This window comes from Esox lucius, chromosome 10, assembly GCF_011004845.1.
Source record: "Esox lucius isolate fEsoLuc1 chromosome 10, fEsoLuc1.pri, whole genome shotgun sequence".
Taxonomy (NCBI): domain Eukaryota; kingdom Metazoa; phylum Chordata; class Actinopteri; order Esociformes; family Esocidae; genus Esox; species Esox lucius.
In genome coordinates this window covers 19,885,888-19,904,942 of record NC_047578.1, presented here as the reverse complement: position 1 = coordinate 19,904,942, position 19,055 = coordinate 19,885,888, and the positions used below count along the sequence as shown (strand labels likewise).

Below are 19,055 nucleotides of genomic sequence, written 5' to 3'. Positions count from 1 at the left end.
TATATATAGGACATGACAAACATAAACAGAACTTCATACCCATTTGCAGACTCAAATGCTAAAGAAAAAAGAAAGGTCCAGCCATTTTTCCTTAAGGTGGGATTTAAAAACATTGCTACTAGTAGAGGACCTAATATATAAAGGTAGCAGTTTGTTGGACAACCTAAGGGTCCTTGAGGAAGAGTGTTGGCTAAAGAGGTCTGAAATATAGGAGGGTGCTGATCCATGTAGGACATTAAAAACAAATAAAAGAACCTTCAAATCAATCCTATATTTAACAGGTAGCCAGTGGAGAGAGGCCAGTACAGGAGTGATGCTTTCTCTCTTTTTTGTACCAGTTAGAAACCTAACAGCTGCATTTTGAACAGGTTTAAGGCAGGACAAGGTAGACTGACAGATTCCCATATACAAAGAGTTACAATAGTCCAGACGGGAGGAAAGCTGCCTCTGACAACAGCATTTACCAATTCTGTCAGTTCATTGTTGATGTTTGTTAATGAATGTTTACTAACTTGAGGTACCAGATGACACTGGTTATTGACAGTGTGTATTATTACTTGTTAGTAAACAGAAAGACATTATTTATCAACTTTCTTATTTTACTGGATTGATGTTGTCTGTATCTGGTCAGTCTTAACAGAGGGAGGGAGAGACTGAACAAAACAATATTACTTACCTCCATAACCAGAGACACTAATATATGACTTGTTATTAAAACACACACATGCTGTTGATATTAACAAAGCAAGTCTATCTATACATTGTGTTTCTCATGAAACTACAGTGCTGGTCGGACGGTTGGAGGAGACATTTTATTAATGTGTGTAAAAGTGTTGACATTTCTGAATAACTCAGTAATGATGACCTGTGTGTCTTGGGTATGAGAATATTGTTCTTCAGACACGTCAGTGAAAACACTTGGGCTACCTGCACAAGGGCAGCTGAAACAAGTGGTGCCTACTGACAACATCACGAGATGAGTTGAGGAAGTATGAAAGCAAGGTGTTATTGTGAATTCTTTTGGGTATGTTTCCCAATTTTGTTTCAAACTATCGAATAAAACTTAGAAAATTTGATGAGAAAGATACTGATGACATCCACTTGCCTGTCAGGTGTTTTTACTGGCCCAGGACCAGCGGGCATCGTTAACGTCAGACCCTGTGTGTGGCATTGATAACATCTGTAATAGACTATGGCAGGGTAGCGTTTGGTTCAGCTGTCAGGACATTGTTGGATAATGAGATGTTCTCCAGGAACAAGGACTCTGAATATGTAGCGGGGCGTTTGGACCTCTCTGGTGTCAGATGTACTGGTGGAGGTGGGAGAGAGACCACTGTAGATTAGGAGACTGAACCTGGTAATGAATTATTGGGTCAACCTACAAGGACATGGGGAGTCCCAGTCTATGAAACAGGTGCTACAGGCATGATGGGAACATGAGGAAATAACATGGTCTTTAGGTGGGGGGTGATACTCAGGTCAGGGAGGTGGGAATGTAAGGAAGGGAGTTCAGCCCCACTGTGTCTGTTCCAGGGAGTCCACCATGATAACCTCCAGTACTTAATATAGAGGTAGTGGGAAGAATATGTGAAGATGGGGAGGGAGTCGACTCATGTGATTCATTTAAAAGATGTCTGGATTCTGTGTATCAGGATGACGTGTCTATAGACTCAAGGACCAGTGGTACCGGATCAGTGTTTGTAGGACTATAATGGGATACGGGTCAGGAAACGGGTCACGGATCACCTGGCTGTTTACACAGCAGAGCTGATGGATGTACTGTAGGGCTGAAGTGGGTGGAGGGAATTAAAACAGGACAGAGGGAATGTTTGGGCCGACTCATGTGAGGTAATGAGTCTCCAGTCATTTAGATCTCATCATAAAGACATCCTCTATGAGGTGATACAAACACATGACAGAGTGGGACAGACGGGGTTCAGATTAGATTGACTTGGGTACTGGTCCATGTTGGGGTGGAGGGGTTCAGATTAGATTGACTTGGGTACTGGTCCATGTTGGGGTGGAGGGGTTCAGATTAGATTGACTTGGGTACTGGTCCATGTTGGGGTGGAGGAATGAGGCAGCTGATGACATCACTAAACAGACCCTAAGTAGTGAGAAGATGGTTGTTGTGTTCAGGCTAAATGTATAATATGGACCATGATGGTGAAGAGATGACAGGAGCAGTGGAGTAGAGACACTCAGGACAGACATCTGATCAGAATACAGGGTCCAGTTGGAGATGGAGGAGGGCATCTAGAAGACCAGAGGAGAGAAGCCATGTTTACAGCAGGTTGAACAGATCATTACATCTGACAGGGAAACATCCAACAGGAAGGAGGGAATATTGACAGGAAATAGAATGAGTGGATCACATGTTGACCCAGTGTGACGTTACGAGAAGGAGAGAGAGGAAGAATATGTATGTAGAAGAGGGGATACAGAAGGTTAGTTTAAACAGTGTTTTGAGTTGAGCATCTACAGATACAGGATCAAAACACTGTTTCTGTTGCTATGAGAGACGGGGCTGGCAGGCCTGATCCAAATGGTTATATACTGACTGAATATGAGGTGACAGGCTGTGATGTTAGTATCAAGGCACCAGTTATAGGGGTTTTATCTGGAGTTCCCAGGACAGTGACTGTTGTTGGGAGGTTGATGGATGTAGATGAATCTGTGTAACAGCTGGAAAGAAGGTGAAAGTCAGACGGTTCTACGTATGTTAGGAGATGATTTACCTCAGCGTGTAACACTGGAACGTAAGATCCCCAGTGAGAGGTTACAGGAATGAACCACTACAGTGTAACAGTGTTACATGTATGGACACATAGTGAGTGTGTGGAGGAATCAGGGGACATCATGGTGTTGAAACTGTGACTGATATCCTGGGAATATACAGTTATTCCTACAGCACCCCTCCCACCCAAGTGACCCATATATATATGTACACATCTGTTATAAACCACTGCCTATAACAAGGACTTTATATTTTCCCCTGTATTGAGCCTCATTGTTAACATTCTTTCATTCACACTATGAATTCTAGCAGTTGATAATTCTAAGTTTACAATATAAAGAAAAGTAAAGACCGTAGATGCCATGATAGTGTGTGTGGAGGCTTCCATCTTAAGTTAAGGATTTTCTTAGCTGCAGTTAAACCAGCTAGCCATACCTTTTTTTATAAAGTTCAAATGAATAATTTGATGATCAAGGTTCTGTGATGCTCCACTTATATTACTCCTTATCGTTTCCCACTGAATATTTCTCTGTAGTGACGGCAAATCAGTATTCCGGGTTTCACAAATATTTAGGGGTTTGTTTGTACCGTCTACAGTTTTTGCGTAAATAAGTGAAACAACACCTTTTGTTTTGGAATTTGCATACATCCAATCAGTTAATGGATGGTTACATAAATGAGAGAACCAAGGTACAACATAGGTTTTTAAAACAGCACGTAGCTGAAGGAGAAGAATAAAGAAAAACCAGGTAAATGAAACTTATGTTGTAAATCCATAAAAACACAATTCTTGAGAGTCAAAAAGATCCCCTAGTATATTTAAACCTTTTTTGCTCCATTGGTAATATGTAATTGGTCTCCTTCCTATTAGGAGATTATAATTTCAGAACAATGGTGTATGGTAATGCCAGATAACATTGGATTGGTCTGCCTCATTATTAATTTCCAAGTAGATAAATCATTAGAAATAATAGGTCCATAATAGAGTTGAGCAGGCTTAAGGGGAATGTCAGAGTAAATAAGATCCTGGAAAAACAAGTTTCTCTTCAATTAAACGCCAGGTTACATCATTACTAGGATCTTTCCATATAGGAATTGCTCGCAACACAAAAGCACAGTGATAAAATGTATAATCGGGGACACCCAATCCACCAACAGCTTTGGGTCTCTGTAATGTCGATAGCTTGACTATTCCAAATAAAAGTTGATATTGACTATCACTATGAAGCTTATATAAGCTTATACCCAATATCGTAATACTGGACATAAAGGATCATAGAACTTATAAAATGAATACGAGGCAACACGTTCATTTTAATGACAGAGATTCGGGATTGGAAAGAGAGTGGCGACTGCGTCCATCTATTTAAATCAGATTGAACCTGATTTAGAAAATATGTGTAGTTCACAATTGTTTCTAGACTTTTGTAAATATCTATACCAAGATCTAAAATGTTCAACACAGGGTATGCCAGCTATCTCAATATCATGACTTATTTTTTTGAGAGGAAGCAAGGTTGATTTTTGCCAGTGGATTTTCTGATCAACCAGACTAAGATCAGAAAGAAAACATTGCAAGGCTATGGAAGCCACAGTTTGTGAGTTGGTAGTTTTTGGATTAGATCTGTCTAGATTTGAATTTCTAATAGCATTCATGTCTGCTCCTATGACCAACTTAAAATCTGTCAACTAAGTCAATATATTAGATAAGGAGATAAAGAATGTTCTCTCAAATATAGTTGGAGCATATATAGATACCAAAGCCATTCTTTGGCCAAACAATATCGTTTTTATAAAAGCAATCCTGCCTCTATCATCATTACCAGAATATTACCATATTAATATCCAAGGCCCTGCGGACTACAACTGACACACCTTTGGTTTTGTTCAAAGCAGAAGAAGAAGCTACAACATGAAAAGCAGAATTGCTAAATGTATGCACCTCCTCTTCCAATAAGTGAGATTCCTGTATTAAAGCAATATAACTTATTTCCTTTGAATAAACTCAAGACATATTGCTTGTTCCGTGTGAGTGTGAGCACCTTGTATATTCCACGTCATCACTGGAATATTAGTCATGAGAATCCAAATAAAAAGTAACCAACAGTGATGAAAATATAGAAAAAATCTGTACAAGCAGGTTTATAAAGCAGAAAAGAGGTTACATTTCAAACAAATACACACTCTATGCTCACCCAAGTTTCCCTCCCACCACCACAGTCTAATCAACCCCCCCCTAAAACTCCTACAGCGTCTGTTCCCCTCCCTTTCCCCAGATACACATGGTTGATATGTCGGTGCAGAGTCACATCCCTGCAGGAACCCAACAACCACCCGTGGTCATAATCATAGTAAATAACACGTGGAGAGGCGGATGCAGAAATAAATAGATAAAATAATTAAGAGGGCGAATCACCATTCACTAACAAATGTAGTGACTAAGCAAAAGAGTCCCAATTTATGTCCACATCATCTCCACATATTAATATAAATAGACAGAACATGGTATACAAACCTCAAACCTAATCAAACCAGGAAACTAAGACATTAAGGCTCAGTAGAATGGTAAAGGTACAACATATACATAAATTATGTAGGTGTTATTAGTTATTATTATACAACGTAAACTCATTCAGATAGACCTCTATTCTAAACAAGCAAGGGGCCCTCACATTTAATGACAACGAACCAACTGAAATGTATCTCGTTATTTATTTTGGTCAGAGGGCTATAGTTCTTCAACTCTCACCATTCTTTTGAAAACTCGGAAACAGGGGGAAGGATTTCTCTGTTTGTTTTAAAGAACCATATTTTCTATTTACAATATTTCCTTGTTTGGGATGATTGTTGAAATCCTGAACTGTAGGTGGTTCAGGATGTCAAATGCTGTGGGAATAAAATAAAGTGGGGGTGAAACAGACGGTCCAGGGGTTCCTTCCTACTGATGTCCTTCCATGCAGCTTCCATTACTAAAGTGGAATCCCAGAAGGCACCATGTTATTTCTGACTGCACCGTGTCACATTAAGGAATGGGTTGGATTATGATATGATGTGCATTTGTTTAGCTGTGGTTTCAAGACACTCTCTCTGTCTCTTTCTCTCTCTGTCTTTTCTTTTTTTTGCTGTCTCTCTCTCTTCACTCACACGCTGTCGGGTACAGTATACACACACGTCACATGGTATGCTCCATAGGGTATGTTCGAGTTGTGGACACGTGCGCTCACACTTGCATGTGACAGGGCAAATGGCCAATGAAACGTGGTCATTATAAAGCGGTTTCAATTGGGCCCTAAATTGAACTAAGCCACACAGCCAACGGACGCACCTCTCCACAAAATAAACTGAATAATGTGTACTTTCTGCTGCATTGTCGATTCTGATCCTGCTCTACATGCTATTGTAATAACGGTATTGAGTCAATATATCGTGCACACCTACTTCATAGTGTGTACAGTAGGAAGTGGTCTTTACCTCATAGTGGGTACAGTAGGAGGTGGTCTTTACCTCATAGTGTGTACAGTAGGAGGTGATCATGACCTCATAGTGTGTACAGTAGGAGGTGATCATGACCTCATAGTGTGTACAGTAGGAGGTGATCATGAACTCATAGTGTGTACAGTAGGAGGTGATATGAACTCATAGTGTGTACAGTAGGAGGTGATATGACCTCATAGTGTGTACAGTAGGAGGTGATAATGACCTCGTAGTGTGTACAGTAGGAGGTGATCATGACCTCGTAGTGTGTACTGTAGGCCAGAGGAAGGAGAAGGAGGTGTTGGTCAATGGGTCAGTCAGGTGGTTGTTTGAAGGGCTGAGTGGGATCAGTTCCATGAGAGGAGTGAGTAGGTGATGAGTGTGGTGGATCAGTAGAATGACTGGGTGAGAGCAGCGTTAGTGGGAGCAGCTACTGAGGCTAGACCTGAGAGTTCAGGGAGCAAGAGGAGGAAGGAGGTTCCATGGTGGACGGAGGAGTGAGGAGGAGCAGTGAAGAGTAGGAGTCAGACTCCTCAGTGCTGCTCCATATTCAGGGTATTAAAAGGACTCATCATTTCCAACATGATCCAGTATAAAGAGGCTCAGGCTGTGGTGAGGAGATACACGTCCAGTTAACAGGGTGTGTCCACGCCGGTTCTGTGATACCGTGAACAATGACACCTATGGGAGAAGTCTGGGGGATGATTTAGAGGATGAGCAGAGTCAGAATGCAGTGGGATCATCCGGCATAAACGATTAGAGGTCAGTTACAGATGAGGAGAAGGCTGAGATGTAATCTGTTCAGGGTCATAGTTCAGTCAACCTGTCAGAGGAGGAGCAGAGTTGGGGAGAAGACCTAGAGGAGAGCAGCTTGGAGTACTGGACAGGAGGGAGGAGGTGAATGATTCACTGAATGATCCGTTTACCATGACGGAGGGGGTCATAGGTCAGGCTGGGAGAGATGAGGTGTGTTATGTCATGTTGGTCCGTCTCAGTGATGAGGTTCTGGACAAGGTACTGGACCTGTTCAACAGAGTGAGAGGAGGGGAAACTACCAGGCATCTGGGAGGAGGTGGTAGTGGTACCAACCAGGAAGACGGGGCAGAACCCAACCAGACCAACTAGTCAAGGGCGTAGGAGTGACTCTGATATGGGGGGGACACATTTGACTACAGTGCGAATGTTAATATATTCACCAAAATGTCTATTTAATATGTTAGTTCTACATGTTTTTCCACTTCTAGAATCCACTTCTAGTTCGATTCTCTTTGTCCATGACTACGTTAAATATAGACATGCTCTGGTTAAAAGATACTGGGGATGATAATTGTTTCAACAACAATGGCTTGCAATACTCATTATGTCTGGATGAGTGTATCAAGTAGATAGTTACCCCAAATAATGTCGTCTTTCTGAACCGAGACCTTCCAGGTGTTGAAAGGACTCAAGCATTCAGTATGGAAATTCCAGTTTGACTTTAAGAAAGTAGTGATTTCTGAACATGCCATAGTCCTAACTAGCACTGGTAAATGATACTGTCATTTCAGATAGATGATAATGTAACCAGAGTGCATCTTGTTAAATAAATAATACTACAGTGATGTTGGTAACATCTCAGTCAGGCGTGTTAGTCCAGCTTTAAGTATTCCAATCTGCTCCTATAGACCACCTTGAATTAATACTTCTCACCATCTTACCTGTTGGTTTGAGGCCTCTCTCTCTCCCATGCTCTGGCTACCTTTCTGACCAGTGTTATTGGTATGACAGCCTCCCTTCTGCATAAAGTAAACACATACAGTACAATCCTAAATTCAGCTGCTGTCCTTTTATCTGAGATCCTATTCAATGACTGATTTACATGAATACTGATCAACAGTCTGTCTTGGCGTGGCACTTATCAATGATTTACCTGTTGGTTTGAGCCGGTTTGTTCATGTCTGTCACTTCCCTGCCATGATAATACATAGCATAAACCAAATTCTTTAAATATTTAACAGACTTAAGTTATATCTACATGATTATAAACATCTAAACTGAAGAAAAAAAATTGCCAGCTGTTGTGTGGAAATTGTTACCAAGAAACTAAGATACTCTCGATTCTTGACTGGTGGTGGCACGACCATTACTTAGCTAGCTACTTGTAGACCTCATGGTGATTGAGATTGCGCAAATAATTTTAGCAGGCGTTCTTCCTTTCAAATCATTCACTCCTTTTCACACAGCCATAGGACCTACTCTGTTATCTAGCAAGCAAGCTAATAGTACTGTAACGTTTGTTGGATTAAACATGAAAATTAAGACAGCTAGCTAACTACGCCTTAAATATGTTTTTAGCCAGAAGAAAGCTTATATTTTATCACGTTTGTTCATTCTATAGCTATGAAAATATACGGACGTTTATACAGGTTGTAGTTACTGTGAAAACAAAACTTACAGCTACAGTAATCCACTTTGCTACAACAACTTAGACAGAAAATATTATTATCCTCCTGGACAAAATTATTACCAACTCACATTCCCTTTCTTTCTTTTCTTCCCCATGAGAAAGAAATCTCTTAAATTGAGCTGCTGCTGTCTTTTCATCTTTACCTCTGACCAGTCGCCGGTCAACAGCTACAGACTCCCGCTTCCCAAGCACTCTGAGCCTGAGTCGTTGAGAGGCGGGCCGGAGGCAAGACGCTGTGTTGCGCTTTCAAAATAAAAGCAAGCGAGTTACAGATTTCAAAATAAAATATTGTTCTCCTCCGCGGTATAATGTTTGGGTGGGACAATTGCGACTGTCTCCAATATTGGAGGGGACACGTCCCCCCCGGTTCCTACGCTCTTGCAACTAGTTATAGACCAATAAAAATGACACAACATGTATGGAAGATTATGGAGTGAATGATGCCTGAGAGACTAACTTATTTAATGGTAAATAGGGTCTGGAACCACTTTATCTGGAAGTGGAGGGGGACTATGGACCCAGTGATCTGATTAGAATTGAGGTTAGGAAGACAGATGAACAAGGAGACATTGTCTTTGATGTAGAGAAGACGTGATATGTTGGATATAGAGGTTAATAATCACACCTGAGGGGTTCGGAGGTAGAGGTACAACTGGAAGGTCTGTTCAGGGTGGAGACATCTGGGTCGTGTTGCTACATGGTGGAGAGCAGAACCCTGCATGGGAGCGTGGTTAGCCTGGTGCTGTTCTTCATCATCATCTATGATGTTTACTGTCAGGTACAACCAGATATCGGCAGGTCGTTATTTTGCAGATGATGCAGCCTGAAGGAAGAGAGGAAGAAACATACAACATGTAGTCAAGTCAGGAAGGTACCGGAAGCTGTTGAAGACATGGAGCAGTGGGCAGTGATGTGGAGGTTCAGGTTCTCTGTAGAGGAAACTCTGTCAGTGTTTTTCACCAGGTGGAGGTGAGATATGATGGATGTTGTATAGGAGAGACTTAGAGAGGGTGGAGGTGAGATATGACTGATGATGTATAGGAGAGACTTAGAAAGGGTGGAGGTGAGATATGATGGATGTTGTATAGGAGAGACTTAGAGAGGGTGGAGGTGAGATATGACTGATGATGTATAGGAGAGACCTATAGAGGGTGGAGGTGAGATATGACTGATGATGTATAGGAGAGACTTAGAGAGGGTGGAGGTGAGATATGACTGATGATGTATAGGAGAGACTTAGAGAGGGTGGAGGTGAGATATGACTGATGTTGTATAGGAGAGACTTAGAGAGGGTGGAGGTGAGATATGACTGATGATGTATAGGAGAGACTTAGAGAGGGTGGAGGTGAGATATGACTGATGATGTATAGGAGAGACTTAGAGAGGGTGGAGGTGAGATATGACTGATGATGTATAGGAGAGACTTAGAGAGGGTGGAGGTGAGATATGACTGATGATGTATAGGAGAGACTTAGAGAGGGTGGAGGTGAGATATGACTGATGATGTTGTATAGGAGAGACTTAGAGAGGGTGGAGGTGAGATATGACTGATGATGTATAGGAGAGACTTAGAGAGGGTGGAGGTGAGATATGACTGATGATGTATAGGAGAGACTTAGAGAGGGTGGAGGTGAGATATGACTGATGATGTATAGGAGAGACTTAGAGAGGGTGGAGGTGAGATATGACTGATGATGTATAGGAGAGACTTAGAGAGGGTGGAGGTGAGATATGACTGATGATGTATAGGAGAGACCTACAGAGGGTGGAGGTGTCCAGGTTCCTCTGAGAGTATTTAGATAGTAAAACACATTGAAGGAGTGATGGAAAAGTGGAAGAATGTCCTGAATGTGATGCACTGACTGAAAGGGCTTTGATAATATCACTGATGATTATGGCAGTATGGCATTTGGTACAGCTGACTGGAGTTTGGAAAGAATACTCAGATTACGTCATGAGGCGTTTTGGACCTCTGGTGTCAGATGTACTGGTGGAGGTGGGATTTGGCTGCAAAGGATTTATATAGAAAATCTGTGCAATGTATTTTATCAATGTAAGTCGTTACTTCATGCCTTGTTCACCAAACTTTTGAGCCTCGACTTTTAGTGTTAAAATGCAGACAGAGGAATAAATAATGATACTTAATCAATCCAACATTATAAACATTCTACAGCGATGACGTTTCAGCAGTTGTCAGTGTGGATAAACAGGAACCAAACACAGATGTAGTCAGATAACCAGGGTCTATATTGAGACAATGGTCAGACTAGAGAGAATAAAGAAGCACAGAAACAATTTAAACAGTACAGACCGAAACAGGCACATAAACACAGCCGCCGCAAACGTGACTCACGTAATGGGAACAGACCATACTGGACAAAGACACTGGGTGATGGGGAACAAATATACACAGGGAGATGAGGTGATGGAAACAGGTGTGAGTAATAAGACAGGAGAGTCTGGGATGTGTTCATGTCCACATGGGAAACAGGACGATGGCTAATAGACTGGTGACACAGAGACACGAAGCTGGGATGCCCCCCCACAAGGGGAGGGAGGGTCTCGGGTGGAGTTGTGACAGTGCCCCCCCCTTGAGACGCTGCTCGTGCAGCATCGCGTCGACGGCCTAGAAGACGGCCCCGAGGACGAGGACCACTCCACAAGGTACTGGAGCCTTCCCCCGACACCTCAAATCCTGGATGGACCAGACCGAAAACGGTGGGACCCTGTGACGTCCAAATGGGACTTCAGAACGTCCGTGGCCGCGCCTCATGAAGGGCCCAGCCCCCACCAGCCTGAGAAGGGAGACATGAGACGAGGGGTTCATGATGCTGTACGTTGCAGGATAAAAGGAACCCCGGTCCCCCTCCCCAGGACTTTAAACGGCCCCACAATCCACACCCTGAGATTCCGGCAGGGCAGGTGAAGGGGCAGGTCCCGGGTAGACAGCCAGACCCTGTCGCCGTGCACGAACACCGGAGCCTCACTGAGACGACGGTCGGCCTGACCTTTGTGCCGCTGCCCGCCGCGCTGCAGACTCCAGTGGGCCACGTCCCAGACATCCCCACCGCGCCGGAACCAGTCCTCCACCACAGGAACTCCGGCTGCCGTGCCACGGTGCCATGATGGCTGAAAACCAAGGACTCCCTGGAAAGGGGACAGGTTAGTGGAGGAGGGGCGGAGCGTATTCTGGGCGGACACCCCATGGCAGGAACTTGGCCACTCCCCCAGACTATCAACACCGTATGACCACAGGAACCTGCCCACACTTCTGGTTCTGGGTTTTGGGGTCGGCTGTTCTGGTTGCTCATGGAGCCCTTTTCCGTACGACTCTGTGGGCTTCGGCGATGCACTGGTGGACTCACCCCCCCTCCCCCCTTCTGTGTCTGGTGACTGGAGCCGCGCCTTTGGGGGGTTCTGTCACATCCTGGCATGGCCCGGTTGCTGTGCCAGTGAGATCCAACACCCTCTCTCCCTCATTTGGATCACAGACACCTGTTCTGTTGTTTATCAGCCTCACCTGTTTCCATAATCACTGATCCTATTTCAGTTCTTCCTTTCCCAGTGTATCTGGTGGGTCTGTGTTTGGTGTTTGCTTTATGTTATGGTTGTTCTGTCTAGTTGTGATGTTCAGTGTTTCTTTTGTTATAGTTCAAGTTGTTTTATTAAATGTCCTCTGTTGTCCCTGAGCTTGTGTCCTGTCTCATCAACCCTGACAGCAGTAGACTGTTGGTCCCACAATAAGACCAGTAGATTAGAACAGAATTATCACTGTTTCAATTCTGTCAGTTCATTGTTGATGTTTGTTAATGAATGTTTACAAACTTGAGGTACCAGATGACACTGGTTATTGACAGTGTGTTGTATTACTTGTTTGTAAACATAAGGACATTATTTATCAACTTTTTTATTTTACTGGATTGATGTTGCCTGTATCTGATCAGCCTTAACAGAGGGAGGGAGAGATTGAACTAAACAATATTACCACCTCCATAACCAGAGACACTAATATATGACTTGTTATTAAAACACACACATGCTGTTGATATATACTGGCCCAGGTGGGCTACTGACTGATGACATCCACTTGCCCGTCAGGTGTTTTTACTGGTCCAGGACCAGCGGGCATCGTTAACGTCAGACCCTGTGTGTGGCATCGATAACATCTGTAATAGACTATGGCAGGGTAGCGTTTGGTTCAGCTGTCTGGACATCGTTGGATAATGAGATGTTCTCCAGGAACAAGGACTCTGAATATGTAGCAGGGCGTTTGGACCTCTCTGGTGTCAGATGTACTGGTGGAGGTGGGAGGGAGACCACTGTAGATTAGGAGACTGAACCTGGTAATGAATTATTGGGTCAACCTACAAGGACATGGGGTGTCCCAGTCTATGAAACAGGTGCCACAGGCATGATGGGAACATGAGGAATTAACATGGTCTTTAGGTGGGGGGTGATACTCAGGTCAGGGAGGTGGGAATGTAAGGAAGGGAGTTCAGACCCACTGTTCCCGGCTAGAGTGGAACTTACTGATAATCCGTCTTCAGGGCCCTTGATCAGACTGGTCAGGAATATAAATGCAGATGCCCATTTAGGTATTGTAGGACTTTTAACAACCGCATACCTATAGTAACTAAGACAGACCAGCCTTTCACCTTGTTCCTCAGGGATGAATGTGTTAGTGTTTTGTTTAAAAGTCAAATGTTTTGTTGACTGTTATCTTTTTAAAATGTTTTATAAATGTGATCATATTAGAAATGTGATGAAATATACAAATATTTCATATATATCCAGAATGCATTTCATTAAGGATAAAAATGTTGAGTAACAAAAGTATTTGGTTGTATGTTGTAACCCTGATAAATTACAACTTTTGGAATGAGGGACAGTAAAAACATTTTTGGGGCCAGTGGCAAAACATGTTATAGTTGAGCCCTGTAACTTATTTAATGGTGATGCTGGTATCAACCATATCAGAGTGGTTTCAGGAACGGGGACTATGAACCCGGTGATCTGATTAGAATAGGAAGACTCAGGTGAACAAGGAGACGGCTGTGGCTGTCTTCGGATGTAGAGAAGGCATATGACATGATGTGCAATGAGGGGTTGATGCTCAATCTAGGAGGAGGAGGGTACAACTGGATTAAAGACTTCCTGGTTTGAAAGTCTATTCAGATGAGGGTAGGGGCCGTGTCATGTAGCTAAAATGGAGAACAAAACCCTGCAAGGGCGCTCCCCTTGATTTAGATTAGTACTGTTCTCAATCATCAATGATGTTTTGTTTACTGTCAGGTTCAAACAGATATTGGCAGGTCGCTGTTTGCAGATGATAGGGCCTTGTGGGAGAGTGGGAGGATCACACAACACATAGTAAGGAAGGTATCGGATGATGTGGATGAGGTGAAGCTGTGGGCAATAAGTAGGAGATTCAGTGTCTCTGTAGAACGAAGTGTTCTTTACCAGGAAGAATGTGGGAGACGAGGTACGTCTGAGGTTGTATGGGAGAAATGTGGAGATGCTGGTGGCGTTCAGGTTCCTCTGAGTCTGTTTTGATACTTGATTGAAGGGCCACAACATTAATAGTGGTGGAAAAGTGGAAGACCACTTCGTCATGTGGGGGCAGCAAGTTGATGCCGAAACACTTAAATGAAAAGTCGTCAGACTGAATCTGGAGAACTGGAGGAACATTTCTCCTTGATGATGATCTCTCTCCCTGTCTCTCTCAGGTGTGCACACATGGATGGAGATGTATGGCTGTGAGTGGGATGAGACCACTGGAGTCACTGATGGGTTTAGACAGTATGGATATGATGGAGAGGATTTTGTTACATTTGACACGAAGACATCGACATGGATCGCTCCAACGCCAGAGGCAGTCATCACCAAACACAAGTGGGACAATAACAAAGCTTTGATTGAGTCCTGGAAAAATTACTACACCCAGATCTGTATTGAGTGGTTGAAGAAGTATGTGGACTATGGGAAGAACAGCCTGATGAGGACAGGTACAGAGACACTGAACATGATGGAGCTTCACTGACAAAGCAATGATTATGTCCTATTTCATTATTACAGATCATTAGAATTTTGGATAAAATAAATGCAGATATTTTTCTTTAATATATCTCTGTCCATTTTCATTCCATCTTCATTTCTCTCTTGATCTTCACTTTTCTTCTTTACCCCTCTTTTCCTCCCTCTATTCTTTCTCCCTCTCTCACCTCTTCCCCTCTCCCTCTATTTCTGCCTACCCTTTCTCTCTTCCTCTCCAGTCCCTCCATCAGTGTCTCTGCTCCAGAAGACCCCCTCCTCTCCAGTGACCTGCCACGCTACAGGTTTCTACCCCAGTGGAGTCATGGTGACCTGGAAGAAAGATGGACAAGAACACCATGAAGATGTGGAGATGGGAGAGACTCTCCAGAATGATGATGGAACGTTCCAGAAAAAGGTCCATCTGACAGTGAAGCCTGAGGAGTGGAAGAACAACAAGTATCAGTGTGTGGTTCAGGTCTCAGGAATAAATGAGGACTTCATCAAGGTTCTGACTGAGGAGGAGATCAAGACCAACATGGGTAAGAAATAGAATGATAGAATTATTTACTGATTAGACCCAAAGAATCCTCGTACTGAACGGGACAGTAGTTCTAGTACACTATGCTCATATCTTCTAAGTTTGAATACTATATTCTCATTGGCCTCCTGAACTCTTGCTTTGAAATGAGTGGAGAGGCATGTTGAAGTTCATTAGTAAGAAATTAAAACATTCGCCACCATTTGTAACTCCAAGTTTACACAGTGAATATGAATTCTGTCTCATCTTGTCCTATCCTAATCCCCACTACAATTATATAAACCTAACAATTTTCCATATTTCATATCCTAATGAAGATAATTCCTGTCTTGGACTAATTTTAAATCAGAAATAACTTCCTTTGTTAGCTACTCGTCTACGTCTAAAAGACCTCCTTTTCTCCCTGAACTTTGATGTGTGTGTGAGTTTCTGTGGTGATAGATGACTAAAGTACTTGTGTTACTGTTCAGTGAAGGTAAAAAACGTTTAAAAAATGTCCTCCTAAGAGGGTCTACAATACCTGTACTGCCTGTTCTTGTAGGCTGTTGAACCCATCTTGACCGAACAATTTTCCTTCCATTGCTGCAAGAATCACCCAAAAACCCTTAAGCTCTGCGGAAATCCTTTTTCCATTTTAACCTCTAACTCCAAGTAACTGTCTGAATGCTCTGTTGTGATGATTACAGACCCAACCTCCATTGGCCCCATCATTGGAGTGGTGGTAGCTGGCCTCCTGGTCATCATTGCTGCTGTTATTGGGGTTGTCATTTGGAAGAAGAAGAGCAAGAAAGGTGAGTGAGGAGAGAGAATCCTGTTTCTATTGTCATATGTACAGTGGACTTTACTATTACACAGGGCTGTAATGGTACACATTTGTAACCATACTGTACAAAGCCTCTTTATGTTTCAATGTGAACATGAATGCTTTTTTTATTGCTAGCGATGCTGTGTTTAATGACAGTAGTTTAAATTGTATTGAGCTTGAAAAAACATATAAGGCTATTCTGTTTAAATTGCGTACGTCTCAATCACAGTTGTTATTGGCCCTTTTCAAGCTGTTTTGGGAGGGGTACTAAGAGGATCTCTAGTTTTGTTCAACAGTGAGTGGTGGTATTGAAAACCCTCCAGCTTTGCTTAAACTTCAGGTTTAGCAACATTTTGGCATTCCAGCAGACTGTGATGGACAGAGGGCTGTTGATAAAACATGAGCTGTATGTCGCCACTCTTTGACGAAAGTAGCCTAGGCAGCAGTTAACACCTAAAACATGTTGAAGCATCTACCCCAACATCACCCCAGTATCAATATCTTCGGAGCAACACAGAAATGCAAAAACACAATTTAACACCATTTACTAATCTCCCCAATGCATTTAAGCAAGAGCGATAGGAGTGTTTATAGCCGTGGAAATCTTCCCATAATCAGGGTTTCACCACTACCCACACTATATGAACAAGACAAAGCACAAGTTTACAATGAATTGGCCAAATAGCAACACACAGGGGATCCTTTTATTTTTTGAGGGTATTGACAATTGTTTTAATTTAATAAAAGATAGTGTTGGTATTCTATTGTGCTCTCGTGAGTCATTATTGCTTGTATTACTGTGTTAGTGTTACATGTTTTGCTAAATAAACTAAGAACACATATTCTGTAATTAATGAAAATGCATTTTTGCGCTGTACTGAAAACATACTGAACCGTGACCCTCAAAACCACAATACCAACCCAGGGTTTGCATTCCATTTCACCCCTACTTATAATCATATTATAATCAGAGATGTATTCATTTTCTGTTAGAAGTACAGGATTACTAGTGTTTATCAATGGGTTTTTTATTGTCTGCTTTTGTAATTATATTAGAGGTACATGCTGTTTGGTTCACATGTTTTATGTTATGTTTCCGGAGTAGGAATGCAGTCTTCAGAAAACTCTTTTGTATTGTATCATACCAATTATCAGATTCAGTAAAATCATGTTCTTCTGTGTTTCAGGCTTCGTTCCAGCTAACAGTAAGAGCCTTCATGTTGTTTCCTATTCTAAAGTTTTCACTGAAACAGAAATCAAATACTTTATCATTGAAAGGTTAACTATAACATTATTATGCCTTTTTGGATGTATTTGGCTTGACTGTACCTGTTTTAAAGTGTAGTTTTTCCTTGTTTGCTTGTAGCTTCTGATGATGGTTCCAACTCCTCCAACAACACTGCTCCAAAAGCATGAGGTCTCTATCTGTTACCAATATCAAACAGGTGAATATCTCATGGATGTCTATCTGTCTTTGAAATGTAAACTTTCTCCCCATCACTTTCATGTAATAATGCTACAATAGTTTGAGTTAATAGAGAAGGATGTAAAGATCAAATCTCAAAGATTTAGGTGATTCTATTTAGTGCATGGTTAATTTTTCATACTGAATTAAGAAAACACTTCTGTCTTCACAGAGGAGAATCACAGACAAGGGAGACCAGAGTGAAAGTTGAAGTAATGTTCATCCAGACAAAAACATTGATCTAAAACAGGACTACCTTGTTGGCTATTTCTTTAACTAATCTACAATAACAAAAATCATGTTTTACAGTAACTGGGTATTGGGTTTTTGTATATAATCTAGTTGAAGAGGACAAAACAAATGTTGTTAATGTGTGTTTGCATCTTTTGGATCATTGGTATTGTTTTGGTGTATTTCTGTTTTTCTTATTTCCAATATAGTCATTGTAAATAGTATAATGTGAATTGTCAATCAAGATATAATGATTTCTTCAAACAGCAATTATAAGTTAGTTACAGTATACAGTGCCTTTCAAAAGTATTCACCCCCAGACCATATTAATACTGAAGGAAGAATAAATACAGGGAAATACTGCTTTCAATCCGCTTCAAAACTAAAACTTAAGAGTAAATTGACCTTTTAGCAGGAAATGTATCCCTAGCATGAAGCCAAAGCAACTTTGGAGTGGCTCAAGAACAAAAATTGTGAATGTCCTAGAATGGCCCAGTTAATGTCCTGTTCTCAATCCCATTTTAAGTCTGTGGCGCTATTTGAAAATTGCAGTCCCCAAGCATCATCCATAAAATATCAAACTGAACATAATTTCAATATAACATTTCTTATTCATTCATAACATTTGATAATTTGTCAGGTGTTTGAATACTTTTGCAAGGGACTGTATGTATATAATAATGGTCAAAGCCATGTGGCTTTAGCCCTAATCCTAAAGCTATGCTGTAACACACCATGGAATATGTAGTATCACTTTTCAGATAATAATTGAAAATATTAATAACTCAGGAGCTTTCTTTCCGCTATCAAGATATACCAATAGACATTTCTAAACCTGAGAAATGTTAATATCCAAATAAACTAGTGAAAAAAATCATCCCTCCTTTTTAGACCTCAACAATGGATCCCTGGGTTTTTTATATAATCTCTTTGGTGTCTAGAAATGCTCTGTGACAATGTTTATTATCTTTTTTTACTTTATAATGGTTTAAAATGTTTTCCTCTGTTCTTTACAGTTTTCTTATATAGATCGATAGATAGGTGGTAGATTAGCCAAAATACCAGAATAGTTGTCATCATGTCAAGAAGATGGAAAGAGTAGAAACAGGCTGACACAAAGGCTATGTTGAAGGAAATAATTTTTTTGTAGGCTGATTTATGAGATAACCTAGCTATACTGTCCAAAATAGATTTTTCAAAAATAAATTATTAATTTAGTAAATGTTTCACTGCTTCTTATTGTTTTCATTTGATTAGATTCAACTTTATTGTCATTGAACAAGAACAAGTACAGTTCAATGAAATGCAGTTTGTGTCTAACCAGAA

The 19,055-nt window shown here is 41.5% G+C and overlaps 1 protein-coding gene and 1 long non-coding RNA gene across 2 annotated transcripts in view; one reads left to right on the top strand and one right to left on the bottom strand.

The window, feature by feature from the left end:
• The window catches only part of LOC114828690 (BOLA class I histocompatibility antigen, alpha chain BL3-7-like), a 593,411-nt gene extending 574,456 nt beyond the window's left edge, over positions 1-18,955 (top strand). Inside the window, exons 3-8 of the mRNA XM_034294688.1 lie at positions 14,384-14,662; positions 14,930-15,229; positions 15,915-16,019; positions 17,221-17,238; positions 17,400-17,478; positions 17,671-18,955. Coding sequence (XP_034150579.1) covers positions 14,384-14,662; positions 14,930-15,229; positions 15,915-16,019; positions 17,221-17,238; positions 17,400-17,449 — 752 coding nt within the window. The 3' untranslated portion in view covers positions 17,450-17,478; positions 17,671-18,955. The remainder of the gene's footprint in view (positions 1-14,383; positions 14,663-14,929; positions 15,230-15,914; positions 16,020-17,220; positions 17,239-17,399; positions 17,479-17,670) is intronic.
• On the bottom strand, positions 1,719-8,793 carry LOC117594965. The gene is made up of 3 exons (XR_004576250.1): positions 8,726-8,793; positions 7,909-7,986; positions 1,719-2,256 (listed from the first exon to the last, which is right to left on the bottom strand). It is a non-coding gene; the product is annotated as an uncharacterized LOC117594965 (long non-coding RNA).
• Positions 18,956-19,055: the final 100 nt, after the last annotated feature.